At 42.5% G+C, this 21,710-nt stretch overlaps 1 protein-coding gene across 3 annotated transcripts in view; it reads right to left on the bottom strand.

Moving 5' to 3' along the window:
• Positions 1-15,194: 15,194 nt before the first annotated feature.
• Positions 15,195-21,710, bottom strand: part of tsen15 (TSEN15 tRNA splicing endonuclease subunit) — a 70,899-nt gene continuing 64,383 nt past the window's right edge. Inside the window, exon 3 of one of the 3 annotated variants that reach the window (XM_043699914.2) lies at positions 15,195-16,118. In XM_043699914.2, the coding sequence (XP_043555849.2) occupies positions 15,649-16,118 (470 nt within the window). In that variant the 3' untranslated portion in view covers positions 15,195-15,648. Of the gene's footprint in view, positions 16,119-17,786; positions 18,053-21,710 lie in introns of those variants that run through there. The other 2 variants (XM_043699913.2, XM_087990889.1) reach the window with 2 other exon arrangements.

The following is a 21,710-nucleotide window of genomic DNA, read 5'->3' as shown; positions in this document are numbered from 1 at the left end:
CAGAGAGATTTAGAGAGGGAGTGGCAGAGGCTATCGCATCAGTCAACATCCAGCAGTACTTGTCCTGAGGGGAGAGAGGCAGAGGGAAGTTAATCGTTATTATTGGCATCCTTCCCATATTGTTGAATTTAGTTCTTGCCCCTAACTAGGAGAAAGTGAGCACTGCAGAAGCTGGAGATCAGAGTCGAAGAGTGTGGTGCTGGAAAAGCACAGCAGGTCAGGTAGCTTCCGAGGAGCAGGAGAATCGACGTTTCGGGCATAAGCTCTTCATCAGGAATGCTACCCCTGACTTTTTGTGGTCAGTACAAAACCATTGCATACCTAGTTGGTAGTGCTGTATAAATCATCATGTGTAGATAATTGTGTATTTAGAACAACAACACCTTGTGCCCTTAAAATGAGATATTAGCACAAGAGTGCTATCACATGTTGAATGATAATTCTTTGTCAACTATTTGAATAAACTTGTTTTTAAAAAATGGCTAAAGCATCTTATGCAACAGCCATCAAAAAAGAAAATATCTGTGTGTTAATAATGCACTTTGCAAGTTCAAAGCTTCTTCAAGTTTTTATTGGATCTCTAACACCGACTTTTTCTCAGTCAAACACAACCTAGGTTGGTAGATCCAGTGCACTGAATTTAAAACTGGATACGGGTTACTACTGCATAAACAGACTTTGATGGCTGCTTAATTGATGATAAAAATTCATAGAAGGCTTGAATAATGGAATTCTCCACATCTCAAAGCACTGAAGCAGAATAGATGCCTTCTGTTTAAATAAAAAAAAAGGTTTTGACGCCTGTCTCACACTTCAAAATTTTCCAGACAACATATTCCAAAACCCAGACTGTCCGGCCCACGACTGGACAGATTGCAGTCCAGTGTTAAGTGTGTTTGGTTGCAGGTTTTGTTCTGTACCCTTGTCAATACCCACTCATGAGCAGCAGTGTGCATAGGGAATGCTGCCATCAATATTTTCTTCCCCATCCCCCATCTCCCCATACAATACAGTGCTTTGTTGCAGTAAATTGTTCCACCTAGATGCCAAACAGAGAAATCATAAAGCTCACCTTGTCAAAAGAATGGCATCACATGACTATTAAAAGCTGAATTTGTGCCAGACTCTAATCCTTAGGAGAATGTTCGCACAACATAACTGATGACATTTTAAGAGAAGATGACACACGTAAGTATAGCAAAACTATTTATGGTTTTATGCATTGCAAATATAAAAGCTCACATTTATATAACCACTTCAGCAATTAAAAAAATGATATCCACAGGGCTATCCAGATTACTTCAGGTAAAGGCTTTGAGATTTATAGCCATAGTCATAGAAATGTACGGCATGGAAATAGACTCTTCAGTCCAATGTGTCCATGTTGAGCAGATAGCCTAACTTAATCTAGTCCCATTTGCCAGCACTTGTCCCATATCCCTTTAAACCCTTTTTATTCTTATACCCATCCAGATGTCTTTTTAATGCTGCAATTGGAGTTAATTCCTCAGTGTCAGGGCTCCCACCAGACATTAGGCAGTGCAGGACTGTTCCGTCCCTGCTAATTCAGACCGCGGGCAGGTTGCTGGCTATGTTCCTTTCCTTTTCTTCACCATGAATGGGGAAATCCTCTGCAGCTGCAGCATTTCAATCACTGCAGCAGATTACTTTTGGAAGGCACAGCAGGAAGACAGCATGGCTGAGGCAACATTAGCATGGCAGGAAAAACACTGCCCATGCCCCCACCCCCAACCCCCCCCCCAACCACCCTTGCAACACGAGGCCCCACCCCTCCCCATTGCTGATTCACAGCTATGACCAGGGATGGCCTAATTGTTGAGATAGAGGTAAGGAGCCACCAGTTTCTTGGAAGCAAACAAAGGAGGCCCGATAAAATTCCAATGTGCGCATCGCGTGAAGCAGTTGCCACAGCAGTCTGTACTATGTTGACCACCAGCCTCATGATGAACCCACGCAGGATGAGGTTCAATGGTCTCGCTACCAGAACATCTGACGATAGGTCATCAGGCAGAAATGTTTACTGTGCTGTGTGTTTCTCTCACACACTGCCAAACTTCCCAGCGTTTTCTGTTTCTTTTTTCAACGAGTAAGGGTATGGACTTGTATACGTGAGCAGACGTGGAATTACCTGAGCATCTTAACAGCCTCCAGGACAATGAACATGAAACTTGAATGCAGTTGCCTTATAGCCCAGCTGCTATGGAGGGAAATAGTTCCTGAGGGTCCATGGAATGAAATCTGTCTTGCCGAGCTACCCTAAACCTGTTGGAATGCAGTGAGACTTGACATAAACTCTCAATCCTTTAGAAAGTAGAATTACTAGACAAGAATGATCAGCTAATTTGGCTCACCTCAAGTTAACCAGTCTTGAATGATCGAGTGACCTGGAGGCATAAAGTCTTTGTGACTGCCTTCATTGATGATAGAGATAGGTTAAAGGTCACACAGCAGCAGCTGACGTACCACAAGAGATTTGTTCTCGGGGAAAGTATAGTCAACTTCCTAATGTCAACTTGGCAGAGTCAAACTCAGCGACTGGGATCTCGGCAACAGCGTTGAATCAGACTGGCCACAATCAACCTTTTTATTGTTATTGTCATCCTGCCTGTACAGGAACATGAGGGGAAACTTCACTCAGTAATGAATCCCGCAACAGAAATAATCGCCACAATTTCACTTGCATTCACAATTTTCAGCGATGAACAGATAGGATCTCTGCTGTGTGTCGTCAAAAAATGAAGCAAATACTTTCAGGGCAGCAAATCTGGCTTCTGACCTTGGTCCATCGTACTAGAGGTCACCTCGGCATTATTTATTCGTGACAATAGGGGGCACAAAGGAAGGGATATTGCAGCACCTCTACTGTGAAGGCTCAATGGTAGCACTTTCCCTCACAGGTTATAGGGAAGATACCACAGTACAAGCCTTTCTTCTGCTTAAGCCCGTTTCTGTAGAAACGCGCAAAGTCCTGAGCACACTACCGAGGCTGGCACTCCCAGTTCAGTACTGAGGGGATGCTGAGCTGTCAGAAGTACCAGCTTTCAGATGAGGTGTGAAACCAATGCTACGATGGTTCACAGAAATGGATTTAAAAGATTCTACAGCATTATTTGGGGAAGATCAAGTGATTTCTCCTCCCAGTATCTGAGCCAATATTTGTCCTTCAACTGACAACAGTAAAACAGATTGTTCAAATCCTATCTCATTCATTTTGGTGGGATCTTAGTCTTTACAAAGGGACTGCTGTCGAAGAGTGTGGTGCTGGAAAATTACAGCTGGTCAGGCAGCATCCGGAGAGCAGGAAAGTTGACGTTTCAGGCATAAGTCCTTCATCAGGAATTCTTGATTCCCCTTCCTAATGAAGGGCTTATGCCGGAAACATCAGCTCTCTGCTCCTCGATGCTGCCTGACCGGCTGTGCTTTTCCAACACCACATTCTTTGACTTTGATCTCCAGTCTCTGCAGTCCTCGTTTTCTCCACAAAGGGACTGCTGCTACCTTACTGCAAAGACAATGCTTCATTGAGTGGAAAATGCTTTGGGCATCTTGAAGGGTGTCACATCAATGCAAGTCAGTTTGGACAACAGGAAAACTGAATGATATGTTGTCCATGTCCAGGATGATGCTGGAATAAAGGATGATTTACCTCAGTATTTACACATGAATGTTTTGTTAGTGCCTAATGTGGTCCAACCAGAGAATTATATTGCATGGCTAGACCAATATAGTCCCCAGTACAGCAGGCATGAAGAATTGGAAGTGGAGGGTGTACCGAGGAAAGAGCCAAGGTAGGATAAAAACAGAGAGTGCTGGAGAAAGTCAGCAGGCATGGCAGTATCCGTGGAGAGAGAAACAGACTAACATTTCAATTCAGATAAAACTCTTCTTCAGAACACATTGAATTCAAAACGTTAACTGTTTCTCTCTCCACAGATGATACCAGACCTGCTGAGTTTCTCTAGCACATTCTGTTTACAGCACCTGCCGTATTTTGCTTTTATAAGAGCCAAGGTGGGAAATGCTAATTGTTTTACAGGAAAAGAGATATCAATATGGACTCCAAGTCAATGCACATTTATTCCCTTAATTCTGGTTTTATAGAGTTGAACTTATATCCCTGGGATCTTAGGTTACAACATGCATGAACAACAGCATACTCTGCCAATGGTATGTCCTATATTTAAAACTGTTACTTATGGCTGTACACAAGAATGGTAGGATGTGTGTTCATGTCAATTTCCCATATTGTGAACTTCCAATCTCTACTGAGGAAAGAGCAGATGTTTCCTTACATGGGGAAGGGTCAGTGCTGAATGAGCTAATCTTTCCAAGAGGCTAGAAAGTGTCACATCCAGCTGTTCACTTTGCCAACGAGGAGAGGAAAAAATACATTTGAACACATCTACTTTAGGAGATATTATTTCCAAAGAATTTATTTTTCTTAATTCATGCAATTTAGGGTTGAGGATCGAATTTATTCTATAGAGATTTTTGATTTAAAGCAAAACGTTCACACTGTTATTATGACTGTGACATGCTACAGTTTTATCTATGGAGTATCCTGACCTTCCAGTAAGGGGATTTGCAAACTCAGACAGCCAACTTTGGAAAAGTTGGAAAATTGAAAAAACGACATTTGCAATGAATCATTCTGAATGATTTGACAACAATTGTACAACATTTCTCACTGAATAGAATTGACTTAAACAGGTAGCAGCAGAAGGTAAAGGGACGGTCTCTCAAGCACAATCTAATGGGTAGGTTTGAATTGGAGAAGCTAGTTGAGGCAAAGAGATGGAAGGATACAATACTGGAAGGTAGGCAAGTGGCTGAAAGCTTTGTGACTGATGGAGGGGAGGGTACAGACACTTGCATAGGACCAGTCTAAATTGATTTGATGTTGACTTTTCTAACATTCATAATTTGTCCCACCCCCTTATCAACACCCCTCCCAATTAAACCAGTCTGGATTCAGGCCGCCACCATTTTGTGATCAAATCAGCTCTGGAGAGAGTCAGGGAAATGGAGAAACAAGCCAGATTGAGCCTCCTAACAGGTATCTCTTCACCTGTTCACCATCTTATTAAGTACCTCTCTTTAGTTGGATCGAATGACCATCAAGCCAGATTGCCTATGGTCCACATTTCATTCATTATGTCCCACATTACACTGCAGTACCATCACTTTCAGATATCACCATGTTACGTTATTCAAAGCTATCCAGGTCCAAACCGTGTAAAACAAATATGTTAACCTTAAGTTAACTTCAGAGCAAGTACTGTATAAATTTAACTCATTCCAAATTTAAAGGCACCATTAATGGGTGTCACACCTGGTTTCTCTCAGTTCATCACTTAGATTGTGTTTTTGTGTGATCTCAATTTTGAATCGGAACTAGAGTCATATGCTATAAGGCCAAACTGACCACAAGGTTTCTCCTGTTGTTAAACATTGAACTCCAGGAACATCATGTTAAATCCTAAATTGTGCAGCAATAGCTCCCTCTGCAGTCCAAAGTGAATGCAGCAGATTAAAAGAAATGTTATGCGCATTGCATTTTCCCCATGTTGATTCATCACCTTGACACCTTTATAGTTGGAGGCAACCACAATTACATTTGATTTATAAAAGTTTCTTACGTGCTGTGAAGAGGGTTTTACCTTTTGCTGAGCCAGTGCAACCAATGACACTGAGACAGTTGCTCCAGGTTGGGGTGAATTAAGAGTTAGGAACCAAACAGACTGTTTGATTTTTTTTACCTTGCTCAACACAACCAGGTTAGAAAGAGTTCCGGGGTCCTGTCCATGCAGAGCTGCACCATTGGTCCTCAATGAAGGTCAGTGGCCCAATTGAATATTGGAGAATGTTTAGTAAGTTGTAGCCTCATTCAGAGTTAACCCATGCTTAGCATCATTACAGATGAATCATTTTTTGTTAGGTAAAGCTTGTGCTCCAAAGGCAGATAAAATGTAGATCATGCTGTAACCTGCCTTGAATGATAGAATAGTTTTGAGAGGCTGAATGGCATAATCTAGTTGTCAGTTCCTTTGAGATTTATAGCTGTACAGATCGGAATGTCTGGACTGAGTAGAGATTTCCAACAAAGGACTCCAGGACTAAGTACATAACCCAAATACTACAAGTATGCTATCTGTTTGTGTTACTGGAAGGGATGCAATTCACCGCTAGTGACCGGGCAAGGAGGGAAGGAAGATGGCACCTAGCAGTGACACTAAAGAAGTTTATGAAGGCTTTTCTCATCATTGGGCAGGTCGGTAAAGCCCAGGCCTGGGCTGCATGAACTGAAATCAGTCAAACTCTCTGTGATTTCCTCAGCTGTAGGGTTGACCAGAATATATCTATATACAGATGTGTGCTTTTCTGACAACAGCCTGTCCTTCAATCACTCCAACAGTAAGTGGCGCCAGTGTAGGGTATAATATATCCAGGGTGTTATCTCAGGCACACTCTGCTGCCTCCTGCTGCAGGCTTGCCTGCATTATTGTCTCAAACCCCTCCCTACAATTCATCACCTCCTGAAACTGTCAGGCCAATGACTTGTCCCATTGTCTTTCCTGAGGTTTATTGTGTTGCTTTAAGAAGGGTGAGAGGGGAAAGATATAAAAGAGACCTAAGGGGAAACTTTTTCATGCAGAGTATGGTACGTGTATGGAATGAGCTGCCAGAGGATGTGGTGGAGGCTGGTACAATTGCAACGTTTAAAAGGCATCTGGACGGGTATGTGAATAGGAAGGGTTTGGAGGGATATTGGTGGGTGGGACTAGATTGGGTTGGATATCTGGTTGGCATGGGCGAGTTGGATCGAAGGGTCTGTTTCCGTGCTGTACATCTCTATAACTCCATGATTCTATGAAGTGTTGAGTGATTCATTTCAGTAGGAATGACAAGAAAAAAAGGCATTTAATATAAAGGACATAATTCTAAAGGAGTTCTGGGAGCAGATGGACCATGTGTGTATGTGAATGTACTGTTAAAGATGGCAAGACAGGTTGACAACATGGTTAATAAGCCACAGAGGACACTGAACTTTATTATTGATAGCATGAAGCAAGTGAAACTTTATAAAGCACTAGTTCTGCCACAACTGAAATATTCCATTTAATTCTGGGCACCATACTAAAGCAAGGATATAAAGATATTTGGAGCAAATGCAGGAAAGATTACAAGATGAGCTTCAAGGATGAGAGACTTGAAGTTAGCGGATTGATTGGTGACACTGGAGTTGTTCTTTGGGAAATTTGAGAAGATGGCAGCATGGTGGTTAGCAATGTTGCCTCACGGATCAGGGACCCGCCTTCAATTTCAGTCTCAGGTGACTGTCTGTGTGGAGTTTGCAATTCTCCCCGTGTCTGTGTGGGTTTCCACTATGTGCTCCGGTTTCCTCCCACAGTCCAAAGATGTGCATGTTCGGTGGATTGGCTGTGCTAAATTGCCCATAATGTCCAGGCTAGCCAGATTAGCCATGGAAATGTTGGGTTACAGGGATAGGGCAGAGGGGTGGAATGCCCTTCAGTGGGTCGGTTAGCACTTGATGGGCCAAATGGCCTGCTTCCACACTATAGGGATTTTGAGATACGGTATGGTAGAGGTTTTCAATATCATGAGGGCTGGTATAAAGAAAAAGAATTTTGGGGACTGGCAAAATGGTGCCACAAGAAATGTTTTTTCATACAGCAAGTGGTTAGGATTTGGAATGCAATGTCTGAGAGTATGAGGAAGACTGATTCAATCTTGGCATTCAAAGATAATCAGATTATTAACTGAAGAGATGAAGTTTGCAGATAGATAGAGGAGCAGAGAAATCAAAGAGATATGCAAACTAATGGGACGTTAAATCCCCAAATATCGTTTGGAATGATATTAGGGAAAAGGGTTAGAGGAGAGAGAAATTTCTAAAATGTAACTTCTTGGATTAGTTTATTTCTAAACTAACTGGAAAGGAGGCATTGCTGGATATAATGCTATGGCGCTCCAACTCATGATAACGGTAAATTATAGAAGATAAATTTTTAACTACTTGAGGGTTAAAATGGTTTAGAAGAAAAAATAACATTGATTCAAAATAGCCAATGACATCGACCACACTTTTGCTCAGCTTCCCCAAACTGATACGGAATAAACAAAGATAGTCTGAGACTTGGGGACTTGCTGAATTAGTTGCATAGGAAAACAATCATTATCTTCTTTAAGACTAAAGCTTTGCTGCATATTATATTTTCATTGGTACACTGAAGAACTAAAATATGATAAAGAAGCTGTACACATTTTCAGCTTACACACTCTGCACACAAGACTAAAGTGCTCATGACAGAATCTAAAGCATTGCTCCCCAAGGACTCAAAAGCTACATCATAATTCACAACATTTTTAGATTTTTTTTAGATTAGATTACATTACAGTGTGGATTGAAACAGCAAAGCCAGGGAGGGCACTATTTTCATGTCTAATCTCCCCAACTTCCCCAGAAGACTGGAGAATGAACAGTATCTCTGTACAAAGAAAAGGGAGAACCCTGGTAACTATAAACTGATAGGCCTATGATTGTGGTGGACAATCCTCCAGAGGGCACACAGGGATAAAGAAAATGAATAGTGACTTGGAAAGCATGGGGTAATTACAGACACACTTACATCCATAGAATTTAACTGAACCTGGGAAATAATACGTCTGCAGTTGATGTTGTGTCTATCAATTTTCAAGATATTGATGCCACCAAGGAGCTTGTTGATGCGTTACTTACATGATGTTAAAAGGAATTTGACCACACAGAAATAGGAAACTGACTGACTAGAGCACAGAAAAGATTTAGGGTAGAGGTAAAAGGGTGTTTTCCAGCCTGGAGGGATATAATGCTCTCACTGTATGATCTAGACATGAAAATGATTACATTTAATACTAAAATCTGCAGGTGAGATAAAATTGAAGAAGGGGATTAATGGAAAAGGATAAACTATTTCAAGACCCAATGATTGGTAAATGGAAATTAAATTTGGTGTGAGGTGATTAATTTTGGTAGAAAGAATGAAAGTTCAGACTTGAAAAGGATTTAGCAAGCAGGTAAATGTGGGTTTTCACAGAAATAAATCTTTAGAAGTGAGAGGACAACTAGACTGAATTTGTATCTAACATTTCATCGGGTATTAAAGAACAACAGCAGGGTAATGATACTGGTTTTTAGTTCCCAGGCTGAAGTTACACGTGTCATTATTTAGGTCACCCTATATCTTTATGTTTCATTCTAGTCAGGCTACTTTAATAAAGCTGAAATGCCATTTAGATATTACAGAAAAGATTCATTACGATGATACTGAGTGTGAGAGGCTTATTGTTGAGGACAGGCAAGAAAAACTGCAGTTCCTTTCACTGCAACCACGAAAGTTGAGATGTGCAAATTATGATGGCTAAAGTAAAGAGAAAACATTTCACCAAAGAACATAGAGATTTAGGAGTTTATACTTTGTAAGAAGAGAATTTTTGAATATCTAGTTCAGCGTACTGATGAAGGAGCGGTGCTCCAAAAGCTAGTACTTCCAAATAAACCTGTTGGACTATAACCTGGTGTCGTGTGATTTTTCACCTTGTCCACCTTAGTCCAACACTGGCACCTCCAAGTCATAGTTCAGGGTCCATTTATGTTAGTGCATTTTCTTTTAATTTTAGGAATTAATGTTTAACTCTACGAAATGGGATGAATGCATGAGAAGTGCAAGGCTATTACATTTAAAAGGGTTGGGCATGGTGTTTTAAGAAATTAACTGCTAAAAAGGTAGGATCTGAACAAAAGGTTAACTTGCTGAACTGCACATATGGTGTCTGCACTACTTGTGATAGTGACAGTCACAGAGTTAAAACTAAATTATTTAAAAGTAAAAGTGACCTCTGAAAGACCATAAAATTCATTTACTTCATTAGATCAGAACCTAAGAAAGTTCCCTCGTTTCAACTTACTTTGGTTTGTATTTGCTGAGAGAGTACATAACCAGAAGTGGCTCCAGCTGTTAGTACAAATCTTGAGGAGACCCAAGCAGACGGATCCAAAACTGGCTTAGTGATAGAGGAGAGAGCATGTGGTAGAAAGATGTTTGTGTGACTGGCCCCTGGCGTGCAGTGGCGTAACTCAGGGATCAGTGCTGGGTCCTTTTATTGTTTGAGATATTTATGAATGATATAGAGTCATAGAGTCATACAGATGTACAGCATGGAAACAGACCCTTCAGTCCAACCCGTCCATGCCGATCAGATATCCCAACCCAATCTAGTCCCGCCTGCCAGCACCCGGCCCATATCCCTCCAAACTCTTCCTATTCATATACACATCCAAATGCCTCTTAAATGTTGCAATTGTACCAGCCTCCACCACTTCCTCTGGCAGCTCATTCCATACACGTACCATCCTCTGTGTGAAAATGTTGCCCCTCAGGTCTCTTTTATATCTTTCTCCTCTCACCCTAAACCAATGCCATCTAGTTCTGGACTTCCTGAACCCAGGGAAAAGACTTTGTCTATTTACCTTATCCATGTCCCTCAAAATTTGGAAACCTCTATAAGGTCACCCCTCAGCCTCCGACACTCCAAGGAAAACAGCCCCAGCCTGTCCAGCCTCTCCCTATAGCTCAGATCCTCCAACCCTGGCAACGTCCTTGTAAATCTTTTCTGAACACTTTCAAGTTTCACAACATCTTTCCGATAAGAAGGAGACCGGACTTGCATGCAATATTCCAACAGTGGCCTAACCAATGTCCTGTACAGTCGCAACATGACCTCCAACTCCTGTACTCAATACTCTGACCAATAAAGGAAAGCATACCAAATGCCTTCTTCACTATCCTATCTACCTGTGACTCCACTTTCAAGGAGCTATGAACCTGCACTCCAAGGTCTCTTTGTTCAGCAACACTCCCTCGGACCTTACCATTAAGTGTATAAGTCCTGCTAAGATTTGCTTTCCCAAAATGCAGTACCTTGCATTTGTCTGAATTAAACTCCATCTGCCACTTCTCAGCCCATTGACCTATATGGTCAAGATCCTGTTGTAATCTGAGGTATCCCTCTTCGCTGTCCACTACACTTCCAATTGTGCTGTCATCTGCAAGCTTACTAACTGTACCTCTTATGCTCGCATCCAAATCATTTATGTAAATGACAGGACAATGTAGGAAGAATTTTTTTTTATTTCAAAAATATACTTTATTCATATATATTTAATCTATACAATTGGACATATCATCATTCTGTAAACATTCCATTTCTTTGCGTATCGAAACAGGGTAATCATTCGTATTCACAGGTTGGTGCGATTACATTGAGCTGCGGCGCCAGCGGAGCCCAAATGGCTGCGTGGGCCCCCTGTTCTTCGTTAGGCAGGCAGATGTTAGACGGTGGTCTTTCCCCACCGCGCCTTGGCGGCAGCTGCCCCAAGCTTCAGCGCGTCCCTCAACACGTAGTCCTGGACCTTGGAATGTGCCAGTCTGCAACACTCAGTCGGGGTCAACTCCTTCAGCTGGAAGATCAACAGGTTTCGGACCACCCAGAGAGTGTCCTTTACCGAGTTGATGATCCTCCAGGCACAGTTGATGTTCGTCTCGGTGTGCGTCCCGGGGAACAGGCCGTAGAGCACGGAGTCCCGCGTCACGGCGCTGCTCGGGACGAACCTCGACAGACACCACTGCATTCCTCTCCAGACATCCTCTGCATAGGCACATTCCAGAAGGAGGTGTGTGACAATCTCGTCCCCCCCGCAGCCGCTTCGAGGGCAGCGTGCGGTGCGGCAGAGAGTCCGGGCGTGCATAAATGATCTTACAGGCAGAGCCCTTCTCACCACCAGCCAAGCCATGTCTTGGTGCTTGTTGGAAAGTTCTGGTGATGAGGCATTCTGCCAAATGGCTTTGACAGTCTGCTCAGGGAACCGCTCGACAGGATCTGCCCTCTCCTTTTCCCAAAGGGTCTCAAGGACACTACGTGCTGACCACTTCCTGATGGACTTGTGGTCAAAGGTGTTTTTCTTGATAAATTTCTCCACGAAGGACAGGTGGTACGGAACGGTCCAACTACTCGGAGCGTTCCGCGGCTGCGAGGCCAGGCCCATCCTTCGCAACACTGGGGACAGGTAGAACCTCAGTACGTAGTGACACTTGGTGTTTGCGTACCGGGGATCCACGCACAGCTTGATGCAGCCACACACAAAGGTGGCCATCAGGGTGAGGGTTGCATTGGGTGTGTTTTTTCCCCCATTGCACCGGTCTTTGTACATTACATCTCTTCGGACCCGGTCCATCTTTGATCTCCACACGAAGTGGAAGATGGCCTGGGTGACTGCGGCGGCACAGGTTCTGGGGATAGGCCAGACCTGTGCCACGTATAACAATACTGAGAGTACCTCACACCTGATGACCAGGTTTTTACAAAAATTTGGGGGTGACACAAAGATTGGCCAGGTGGTTGACAATGAGAAGGAAGGCATAAGGTTACGGGAAGACATATGTGGATTGGTCAGATGGACTTTAACCCTGACAAACGTGATGTGGTGCAGTTTGGAAGAGCAAACAAGACAAGGGAGTACTCAATGAATGGCAGGACACTAGGAGACTCAGGAACAGAGGGATCTTGGATTGATTGTTGACAGATCCCTGAAAGCTGCAGAAAAGGATAATAGGGTGGTCAAGAAGGCATACAGATTGCTTGCCTTTATCAGTGTCGGTATAGATTATAAGAGCAGGGGGGTTACGTTGGAGCTGTACAGAACTTTGGTTCAGTCACACTTGGAGGGCTGTGTGCAGTTCTGGACAACACATTATAGCAAGGATGTGGTTAAACTGGAGGGGGTGCCAAAGAGAATCACCACAATGTTACCTGGGATGGAGCATTTCAACAAAGGAAGACGACTGTATAAGCTTGGTTGGTTATTTTTGGAACAGAGAAACTGAGAATGGGCCTGATGCAGATGTATGAGATTATGAGGAAATGGATAGGGTGGATGGACAGTAGCTGCCCCCTGCCCCCATAGTTGGAGGATCAATAACAAGGGGGCATAACATTAAGGTGAAAGGCAAGACGTCTAGAGGATCTTTGAGAAAGAAAATCTTTATTACCTAGAGGGTGATATGAGTTTAGAGTGCTCTACCTAGGGTGGGTAATTGAGGCAGGAAACCTCGCAACCTTTAAAAAGTAGTTGGATGAGCACTTGAAATGTCATAACATTCCAAGCTACAGGCCTAGTGTGGGAAAATGGCACTAGTGTAAGTAATAGTGTATTTTTGGTGGTAGCGACGTGATGACTTCACTGCTCTTATAATCTATGCCATGACTGATAAAGGCAAGCATCCTGTACACCTTCTTAAGAAGGATCTCTTCTATACTGTATGATTCATTAATGTTTGCTGAATCTGTGCTTTATTTACTCTCACGGCTCACCTCTTGCTCTCGAGACTGATTATTACGTTTAATAAATCTTAAAGTGCCTCTTTCCCCCTCTGCACCAAACGTATAGTTACTTACTCTGTTTCACTCGCACTCCGGTGAAGTCTCCCTCACTCTTTATACTCTGTGATCAATGGATTTATTTATTGCAAAAATGGCCTCCTGTACTTAACATAGTACACTAGTATGACAACAAAGATAATTAGTTCAGATGAAATGAAGTGACAAGTTTGTTGTCTATTTGCACACAGAAGTTAAAATAAAAGTTGGTAAGCTCCCTCTGTATTAGTATGCGAATTTTCGATATTCAGACAATAATTCCAGCAGTGTTTGTTTTTGTTTTGTGGTGTTATTGACTAATAGAAAAACATAATTTCCACTACTAATTTTGTTTCGTCTTAACATTATTGTTTGTAGCGATTTGATCATCACTGCTGCAAACAGGATGTAAGTTAGCAAGAAGCACTACACTGCAAAACTCTTCTTCAATGAAAAATAAGCTGAAAATCCCAATTTAAATCTTTGTCCCTTTGGACTGAATCTTCCACGCTGGGTTGAAAATCCTATTTCTAATCCAGATCAAACAAAGTCGCCCATTTACCTTTACAGGGGCTTTCTGGCCATACTTCCAAAGCTCTTCATAACCAAACGCAGTCCAGCAAACCATGTAGACAGCATGGTGCTTAAACTACATCGCCTTTTGATGGCCTTAGCTGCCATATTCCACCATTTAAGGATCCCAAATCCACTTTGGCAGCTACCAAGCGTGTAATGTAAGCAAAGAGGACAGGGCAGCAGGTGCATGAGTTGTTAGATGGGTGGGGTGGCAGGGAGGTAAAATGGGTGGCTGAGTAGAGTACCGGAGAGGTGTAGTGGGGCTCAGATGGCAGGTGAGAGGATGGGCTAGGGTGTCTGTTGTGAAGTTTGTCACATTTCTGTTTTTGAGGAGGGTATTGGGTGTCTGTGAGGAAGAGACGTTGTCAGCAGTGCACAGTGGAGTCAGTGTAAGGTATTGGGGATAGGGTTCCAATTTCAATACCTAGCCTTTCTGCTCTAATATTTTCTGGCTAACTATTCACGTACGTGACCCCTCCATGTTCTCCGACTCTTTGTCTCGACCTCTGAGCAATTACCAGTCATTGTTCTGTTGGAACAAGCAAGTAATCTGGTCTTCAACTATTCAGAAGGTGTGGGTCTTAAAATCTAGATTCACAGCAGGCCAACATCGTTGGGTGATGTTTACATGCTTCCAATAACGTTAGATTCTGTATTAAAACTGTAAGTTTGTAAAGTCTGTGGAATATGACAATCTCCTGACAGCAACATTGAAACCCTTGCTGAACAAATGTGAGAAATATGATCAAATTGTTATAACGTCTGATGGAAAAGAAGTAGTTTTGAATTAAAGGCCACAAAATCAATGTTGCCCTCCTGTAAAAAAAAATCACACCTGTTCCATTTAAGAGAAGCACATCCAAGCCCGGTCTTTTAGAAGGCACTAACCATAATCCAAGTGTCTATAGTCTTTTGTGTATTTTATTTCCTCTCCTTTATTCTCCTGTTTCACAATCCATTTATCCTAAACAAGAATGACTAGGAGGAGGATAGCTTCTTTTGACATCATTTAACCAATCACAAACAAAAGCAATCCTGTTTTTCTTTTGAATGGCATAGCAGCTTGTCTTAGTGCTCGAAATCCGAGCTAGTTTTAATGGAAGTCAAAAATCACACAACACCAGGTTATAGTCCAACAGATTTAATTTGGAAGCACTAGCTTTCGGAGCACTGCTACCCACTTGTTCTTAACTAAATCTGCTTAAGGTTGTGATAGATTAAGGCAATACAGATTGAAATTACGTCCACACTGATTTATCATCCCTAATCAGATGGTTTAGTGGATGAGGCACAAATCCATGCACAGGACGTTACATCAGAAAGGAAAACTCAACTTTGTCAGAACAGCATTTATCGTCCTTTCAGCAGCTTTATTTTTTTTGGATGCTGCAGATTTATGATATAACATCTAGCCTCTTTGAAAGTCAGCCTGAGGTCATCAGCAGGAGCAAAAGCAGAAAAGTTCTTCCTACATGGCTCAAGGAGGCATACGTGGAATTTCTCTGGGCAGAGAAAAGGCAACACATGAGCATAGCAATATAAAGGAAAAATCTAAAAATTGCATTTATTTCAAGTTTAATTCAAACATATATATTTAAAATATGTCAACACTACTATAAGTATGTCAGACCTGTCATACTCTTGCAACTTATATATAGAACTAAAATTAAGACTGTAATGGCCATTACAGAATTCTATCATCATAGTGAAAGCAACAAGCAAGACATGAGACACATGTAAATACAAGACATAAATACAGTCAACTGATACAATATAGTTGAGTTCTTGGCTTGCAGATATTCTCCACAGGGAAAAAAAAATCCACAACAGTTTTAGCATTGACGATGAACGGTAGTCATCTCCGAAACTTCTTCTGTCTCTTTCTGCTCGGAGTGCTGTCCACCTCTTCAACACTGTCCGGTGGGTCTGGTATAACAAAGCCATTTGTAAATTGATAATACACCACTGTAGAATCTGAGTCAACAATGGCCAGCGTGAATTCCTTTTTACTTTGGTCACAGATACACTCCATAATTTGTCGAATCCTAAAAACAAAAATTAATAATTGTCAATGGTTACGGTTTTTATGATTGCATGGAATTACCCAAGCTTAGATTTTTAAAGGAATTGTGTTTGACCCTCAAAGGTACGACTGTCTAGATGCATATATTTTTCATAAACTAAAATCAAATAAACATGAATTGATTATTCAGTTTAAAATGAATAAAATACATTTCAGCCTAGGTTGAAGAAACGTTCAGTGGTTTCAAAGAAGGAAAACCAACTTACATTTCTAGCTAAGGCCTGATTGTGCAGCACGATGTAAGAGTCCATAGACATGACATGACATTGGAAAGGCATTTGTGACAAATAACTTATAAAATGGTAGATGTGCAAAACTGAAAATCTATCATTAACTATATGGCCTCTCATGTGTTCTTGACTTTCTGATCTTGCTTGTCAAGTGACTTTGTCTATTGTTCAGAGATGGTGCCAGCTGTAAAGCAAAACCATTTTTTGGCTCTCTTTATGTGAACAGAATGTAGATTTTGTCCTGAGATTCAAACTTTGCTCGTTAATCTGCATCTAACTCATTTCATAAGTCAATAATATAAACTGGTGAGCCCTAACTTTGGAGCATAAGACACCCATTTCTCATTCCGTTCATTAGAGAGAAAAAAGAAAGTGAGAATGAAAGAGTCAAAGTACATATTTAAGACAGACAGCTCTCTGCATCGTGAATGGCTTGCCAAGCTGTCAGTCAAATTCTGAACTTTGAATGTAAAGCGGTATCCTGGGTACAGAGCTATGGTAGCCACTATTTAGCTTGGATCCTATGAATTAAAAGTTCAGACAGTAAAGGCTGAAATACTGTGCTGGACAACACTCACCGATTCAGTGCGGGAATGCACAGTTAAGGGAATTGATTCTTTACCCTAACCAATATTTCCGGTGCATTGCTCTGATCTGTGCTTTTCAGATTTAATCCTTTTGTATACTGAAGTTATCTTCATAACAACTTAACATTAATCAAAATCTCTTCCAGGTCAAATGGGTAACTCCTTCTTGCAAATCCTTCAATTCCATCTACAAGACTGTCCTCAAAATCTACCTCCTCTTGACCACATTTTAGTTTTGATAGAGTGTTTGGTTTCTTTTTGCCCTGACATCCAAAAGCAGGGACAAGCTTTTTTTAGAAACATACAAAGATTTCTTTTTTTGGAGCACTCAACAGACTCACTGTCTTCACGTTTTGTGTTTAAAAAGATCTTACAGTTACAGTAATCGGTACTGAACTGCATGAATGATTAGCCCAGAATGCCTGCCATTAAAATACGATGCACAGGAACCAGATGGCTGCTCAGTTATGAAACGTATCATCCAATTTGATATCAAATATTAGCATCTTTTGACATGTAAATGTCCATCTGCTGCAATTGGTATTGGCCCAAAATTAGGCGAGCATAAGCTTTGAAGTGGTAGAGAAATTACAGCACAAAAATAGACCATTCAGTCTAACTGGACCATGGTAGTTTCTATGCTCCACATAAACCTCCTTCGACCCATCTTCACCTCATTTTATTAGCATATTAATGCAATACTTTGCTACCTCAAGTTCTTATTTAACCTGCAACTGAAAGCATAAATTATAGCAACCTCAACTACACCTTACTGTAGCAAGTTGAGTATCTCACCATTGCCTGGGTGAGCACATTACTCCTGAGTAGCATTCCTGCTGAGTTGAGTTTCCTTCTGAACAGACCTCCGAGGTGCATAGTGGTGCTCACAGCAGAACCAGAAGCCAATGCTACAAACAGCATCAGCATGCTGATCACCATAGGGACGGCACAGTGGTTAGCACTGCTGCCTCACAGCGCTAAGGGTCTGGTTCAGTTCCAGCCTCAGGCCACTGTCCGTGTGGAGTTTGCACATTCTCCCTGTGTCTGCGTGGGTTTCCTGCGGGTTCTCCAGTTTCCTCCTAAAGTCCAAACATGTGCAGGTTAGGTTAGAAATGCACAGTTAGAGGGATAGGGTAGGTGGGTAGGATGCTCTTTGGAAAATTGTTGTGGATTCAATAGGCCTAATGGCCTGCTCTCACACTGTAGGGATCCTATCATGCACAGACCTTCAGGGAACAGTGCCCCTGAGTTACTTATTGGTTTATATTTGCTGGTCCCAGTTTAGTTCTCCCACACATGGAAAAGCTTTCTGTTGTATCAAACTCTCTCGTAATATTGGATACATCACCCCATATCACTCTGAGCTTACTTAATAGGTCATTACATAATACCTGATCGAAAGCCATTTGAAAATCTAATTATAATCCAGGTGATGAAAGAGACACATCAAAATACACCCCAGCCCGGACGGAATTTCACATTGGCCCCAAGGTCCCGTACTTCCCGCGGGAGCCTGTGCCCCACAACCTGAGCCGCCTCCGAAATTTTAACTTTGTTTTGTTTCGGGAGGTGAAAAGGAGAGCCCTGTACCGACTGCTGCTGCACACCATCCACCTCTTCTCCCTCATCCACCGTCCGGACACGCCTTGGCGTGCCCATTTGCCACCGGGCGGTGGGGATCCCCAGTGGAGGGCTCTCTACGCGGGAGTCCTCCCCCTTTCTCTCGGGGATCTGGGGTGGAGGGTGCTGCACGCAGCAGTCCCCTGCAACCGCAGATTGCGGTGGTTCACGGACTCCCAGCCCAACTGCTTGTTCTGTGGCGCTGTGGAGTCCGTGGACCATGTATATATTGGGTGTGGGCGTTTGCACTCCCTTTTTGATTTCCTTAAAAACCTTCTCCTCTGTTTTTGGCTGCACTTCAGTCCCACGCTCCTGATCTTTGGGCACCCGGTACGGAGGAAGGAGGGCAGGTCTGAAGACCTCCTCGTGGGTCTGCTCCTGGGCCTGGCCAAGCTGGCCATCAACAGGTCCAGGCAGCGGGCCGTGGAGGGGGTCGTTAGGGCCGACTGCCTGCCCCTCTTCCGCGGTTATGTTAGAGCCCGGGTGTCCTTGGAGAAGGAGCACGCGGTGTCCACCAACACCCTGGAGTTGTTCAGGGAGAGGTGGGCGCCGCAGGGAGTGGAGTGCATCATTTCTCCCTCCAACTCTATTTTGATTTAGTCCCTACCCTCCCCTTCACTGTTTTGATCACACAGCACTGTCCCTTGCTGTGAAGGGCAGTGTTTGTCACTGGCCACCCGGGTGTTTTTCCTATCTTCCTGGTGGTGGAAATTGAATAAAGATTCGTGCACTTTGTGTCTTTCACTGTGTCTCACCCCTGCACACACACACCATGGGTGCTGGGGATAAAATAAGCACTACCGCATTTAGGTGGTAGTGTGGGGGTTAAGAAAAAAAAAAGAAAAAAAAAAAAAAAAAAAAAAAAAAAGAAGTAAATCCCCCCCGGTCTCTCTGGGGAAGAGGCACCGGCCCTCGGAGGGGAGGGACTCTCCTGCAGCGCGCCGGCGGGAGTGAGTGACTGTCTGTGTGCTGGGACTCTCCTCCGCTATCGCCTTAGGAAAAAAAAAAAAAAAAAAAAAAAGAAAATCAAAATAATGATGTGGCATTGTATTATACAAAGAAGTGGCCTTTGATCATCACAAAGTGAGGGTTCAATAATGGATGATGCAATAAGAGTCTGGTCAAGTACATCTTTTCAGGTAGAATATAGGTTAAATGGAAAGAATTCTCTCAATCTCATTTGCAGTCTTTTTGCTAACTTCAGGTCAGCAACTACTGCTGCCATGGTATGACCATTCCCATGGCCTAATTACCGGTCTTCTTTCCCTGGTAGCTGCTTATCTCTTGATCTTCCAGCAACAACGGAAGGGAAGATCACAGGCCTGAAGTGTTGACCCTCTGTTTCGAGTATTTAGCTTTTCTATTAGGTTTCCAGTATTTTGCTTTGGTGCAACATTTTAAGTGACTTTAAGCTATCCAACTGCAGCCACTGCAAAATGAAAGCCATCCTTCTAAGCCTTGTAGGAAGAGGAGACTTTCTCTGGCCTGAGTGTGACTGGCACCCAGAACTCAGGGTAAATTAACAAACTGCCAATTGAAGTTTGAGATAACATGGTCATAATGGCAACAGGCAAGAGGATTTTGAAAGGAAATATTTGAACTCCTTCATTACTTTCCATGCAAACTAGAGCAAAAATAAACACTTCCGAGTTTCAGGATGAGCTGAAATCATGGAGTTTTAACAATCAAAATTGCTCCTAATTTCAAACCCATGACATCACTCGCTATTTTACAAAATTAGAGTCAGTGAAAGGTCAACTGGACCAGTCTGTGATTTGGTGACTGTAGCATCATGACTGCAGCTTTAACCTCACACACTCTCCCTCTCTCCCATGACCATCAACCCTACTCCCACCACAAAACCTTGTGATCATTTAATCTCTCATTAGAGGTAAAACACAGAAAAAAAAATCAAAAGCAAGAAAACTGGATATTTTCTCTCCAACTCCCTTTAAAACCAATCCGAGATATCACACAGAGTGTTAGCTCTCCAAATCACTCCCCACCCCATCCTAACCAGCTTCCAGCCCCCCAATCCATCTCAGAACATGGCCAAAGAAAAACTGAATGTTTTGTAACAATCTGTGCAAGCAGACAATCAACATGCAAGAGTGAGTCGTCAAACAGCATCGGTGGTCTCTTCCATTCCCTAGCCACTGGCTCCATCACTCACCCTGATACTGTATGAAGCTGAACCAGACCATTTGCAACTGTGTAATCATATTTAACCAAGAGATAACCTTTGAGCCGCATAACAACCTGCTTCGACTTCCATAGTATCACTGCCTCCATCCATACCTATTGATGAATTCCTCAATCATTCTTTCACTACATCTATACTTGAGTATTTCCAGGCTGCTATCCCCTCTTCCTTCCTCTATAAACTTGAATTCAGCCAAAATGTTGCTACATATATCCTAACATATACCAGATCAAATTCACCCATTAGAGTGGTGCTCTATAACTGATATGGGTTCCATGTTCCGCAGAACCTCACCTTTACATGTCTAACTCAAGCTTTTAAAATATTGCAAGGCCTCAATATTCCCAATCCTAGCACCATTCCGGGTCATACAACTGCCTAGGACATAAATGCTGTTCCAATTCTGGCCACTTTAATATTCCCAATTTTCAAGTGTTTCACCATCACCATGTTTTCAATTGTCCACGTTCAAAAGTCTAGGATTCTCTCCTGCTCTCTCTCCTCATTTACGGTGCTACTCAAAGCGTTCAGCTTTAATCACTTTATATCCCTGTACATGGAAAAGTGTCAACTTTTATTAAATAACATTCCTTTCAACCACATGTGGGACATTCATTCCATACAATCCTCCATGTTGAACACAATTTGTGTCAAATGTCTAGAATGTACTCTGAGTAAGGAACTTCAATGCTCATTACCTACAGCAGTGCAGTAGCACCATTGCTGAGCGAAATGGCCAAGTCCTGGAGGATGTATTTGCCAGACTGCATCTACACCAGATGGTAAGGGAATGACTGAAACCTCACCAATCTTCTTGTCATAGTTACAACTCTTCATGACAGTATGTCAGAGTGGCCATAACATAATACTTTATGAAGACAAAGACCTTTCTTCATACTGAGAATGTCCTCTAT

The sequence above is a fragment of the Chiloscyllium plagiosum genome, unplaced genomic scaffold (genome assembly GCF_037043375.1).
Source record: "Chiloscyllium plagiosum isolate Xiang-an unplaced genomic scaffold, Cpla_swu_hap1 HiC_scaffold_9, whole genome shotgun sequence".
Lineage (NCBI taxonomy): Eukaryota > Metazoa > Chordata > Chondrichthyes > Orectolobiformes > Hemiscylliidae > Chiloscyllium > Chiloscyllium plagiosum.
This window is presented reverse-complemented; position numbering and strand designations above follow the sequence as displayed.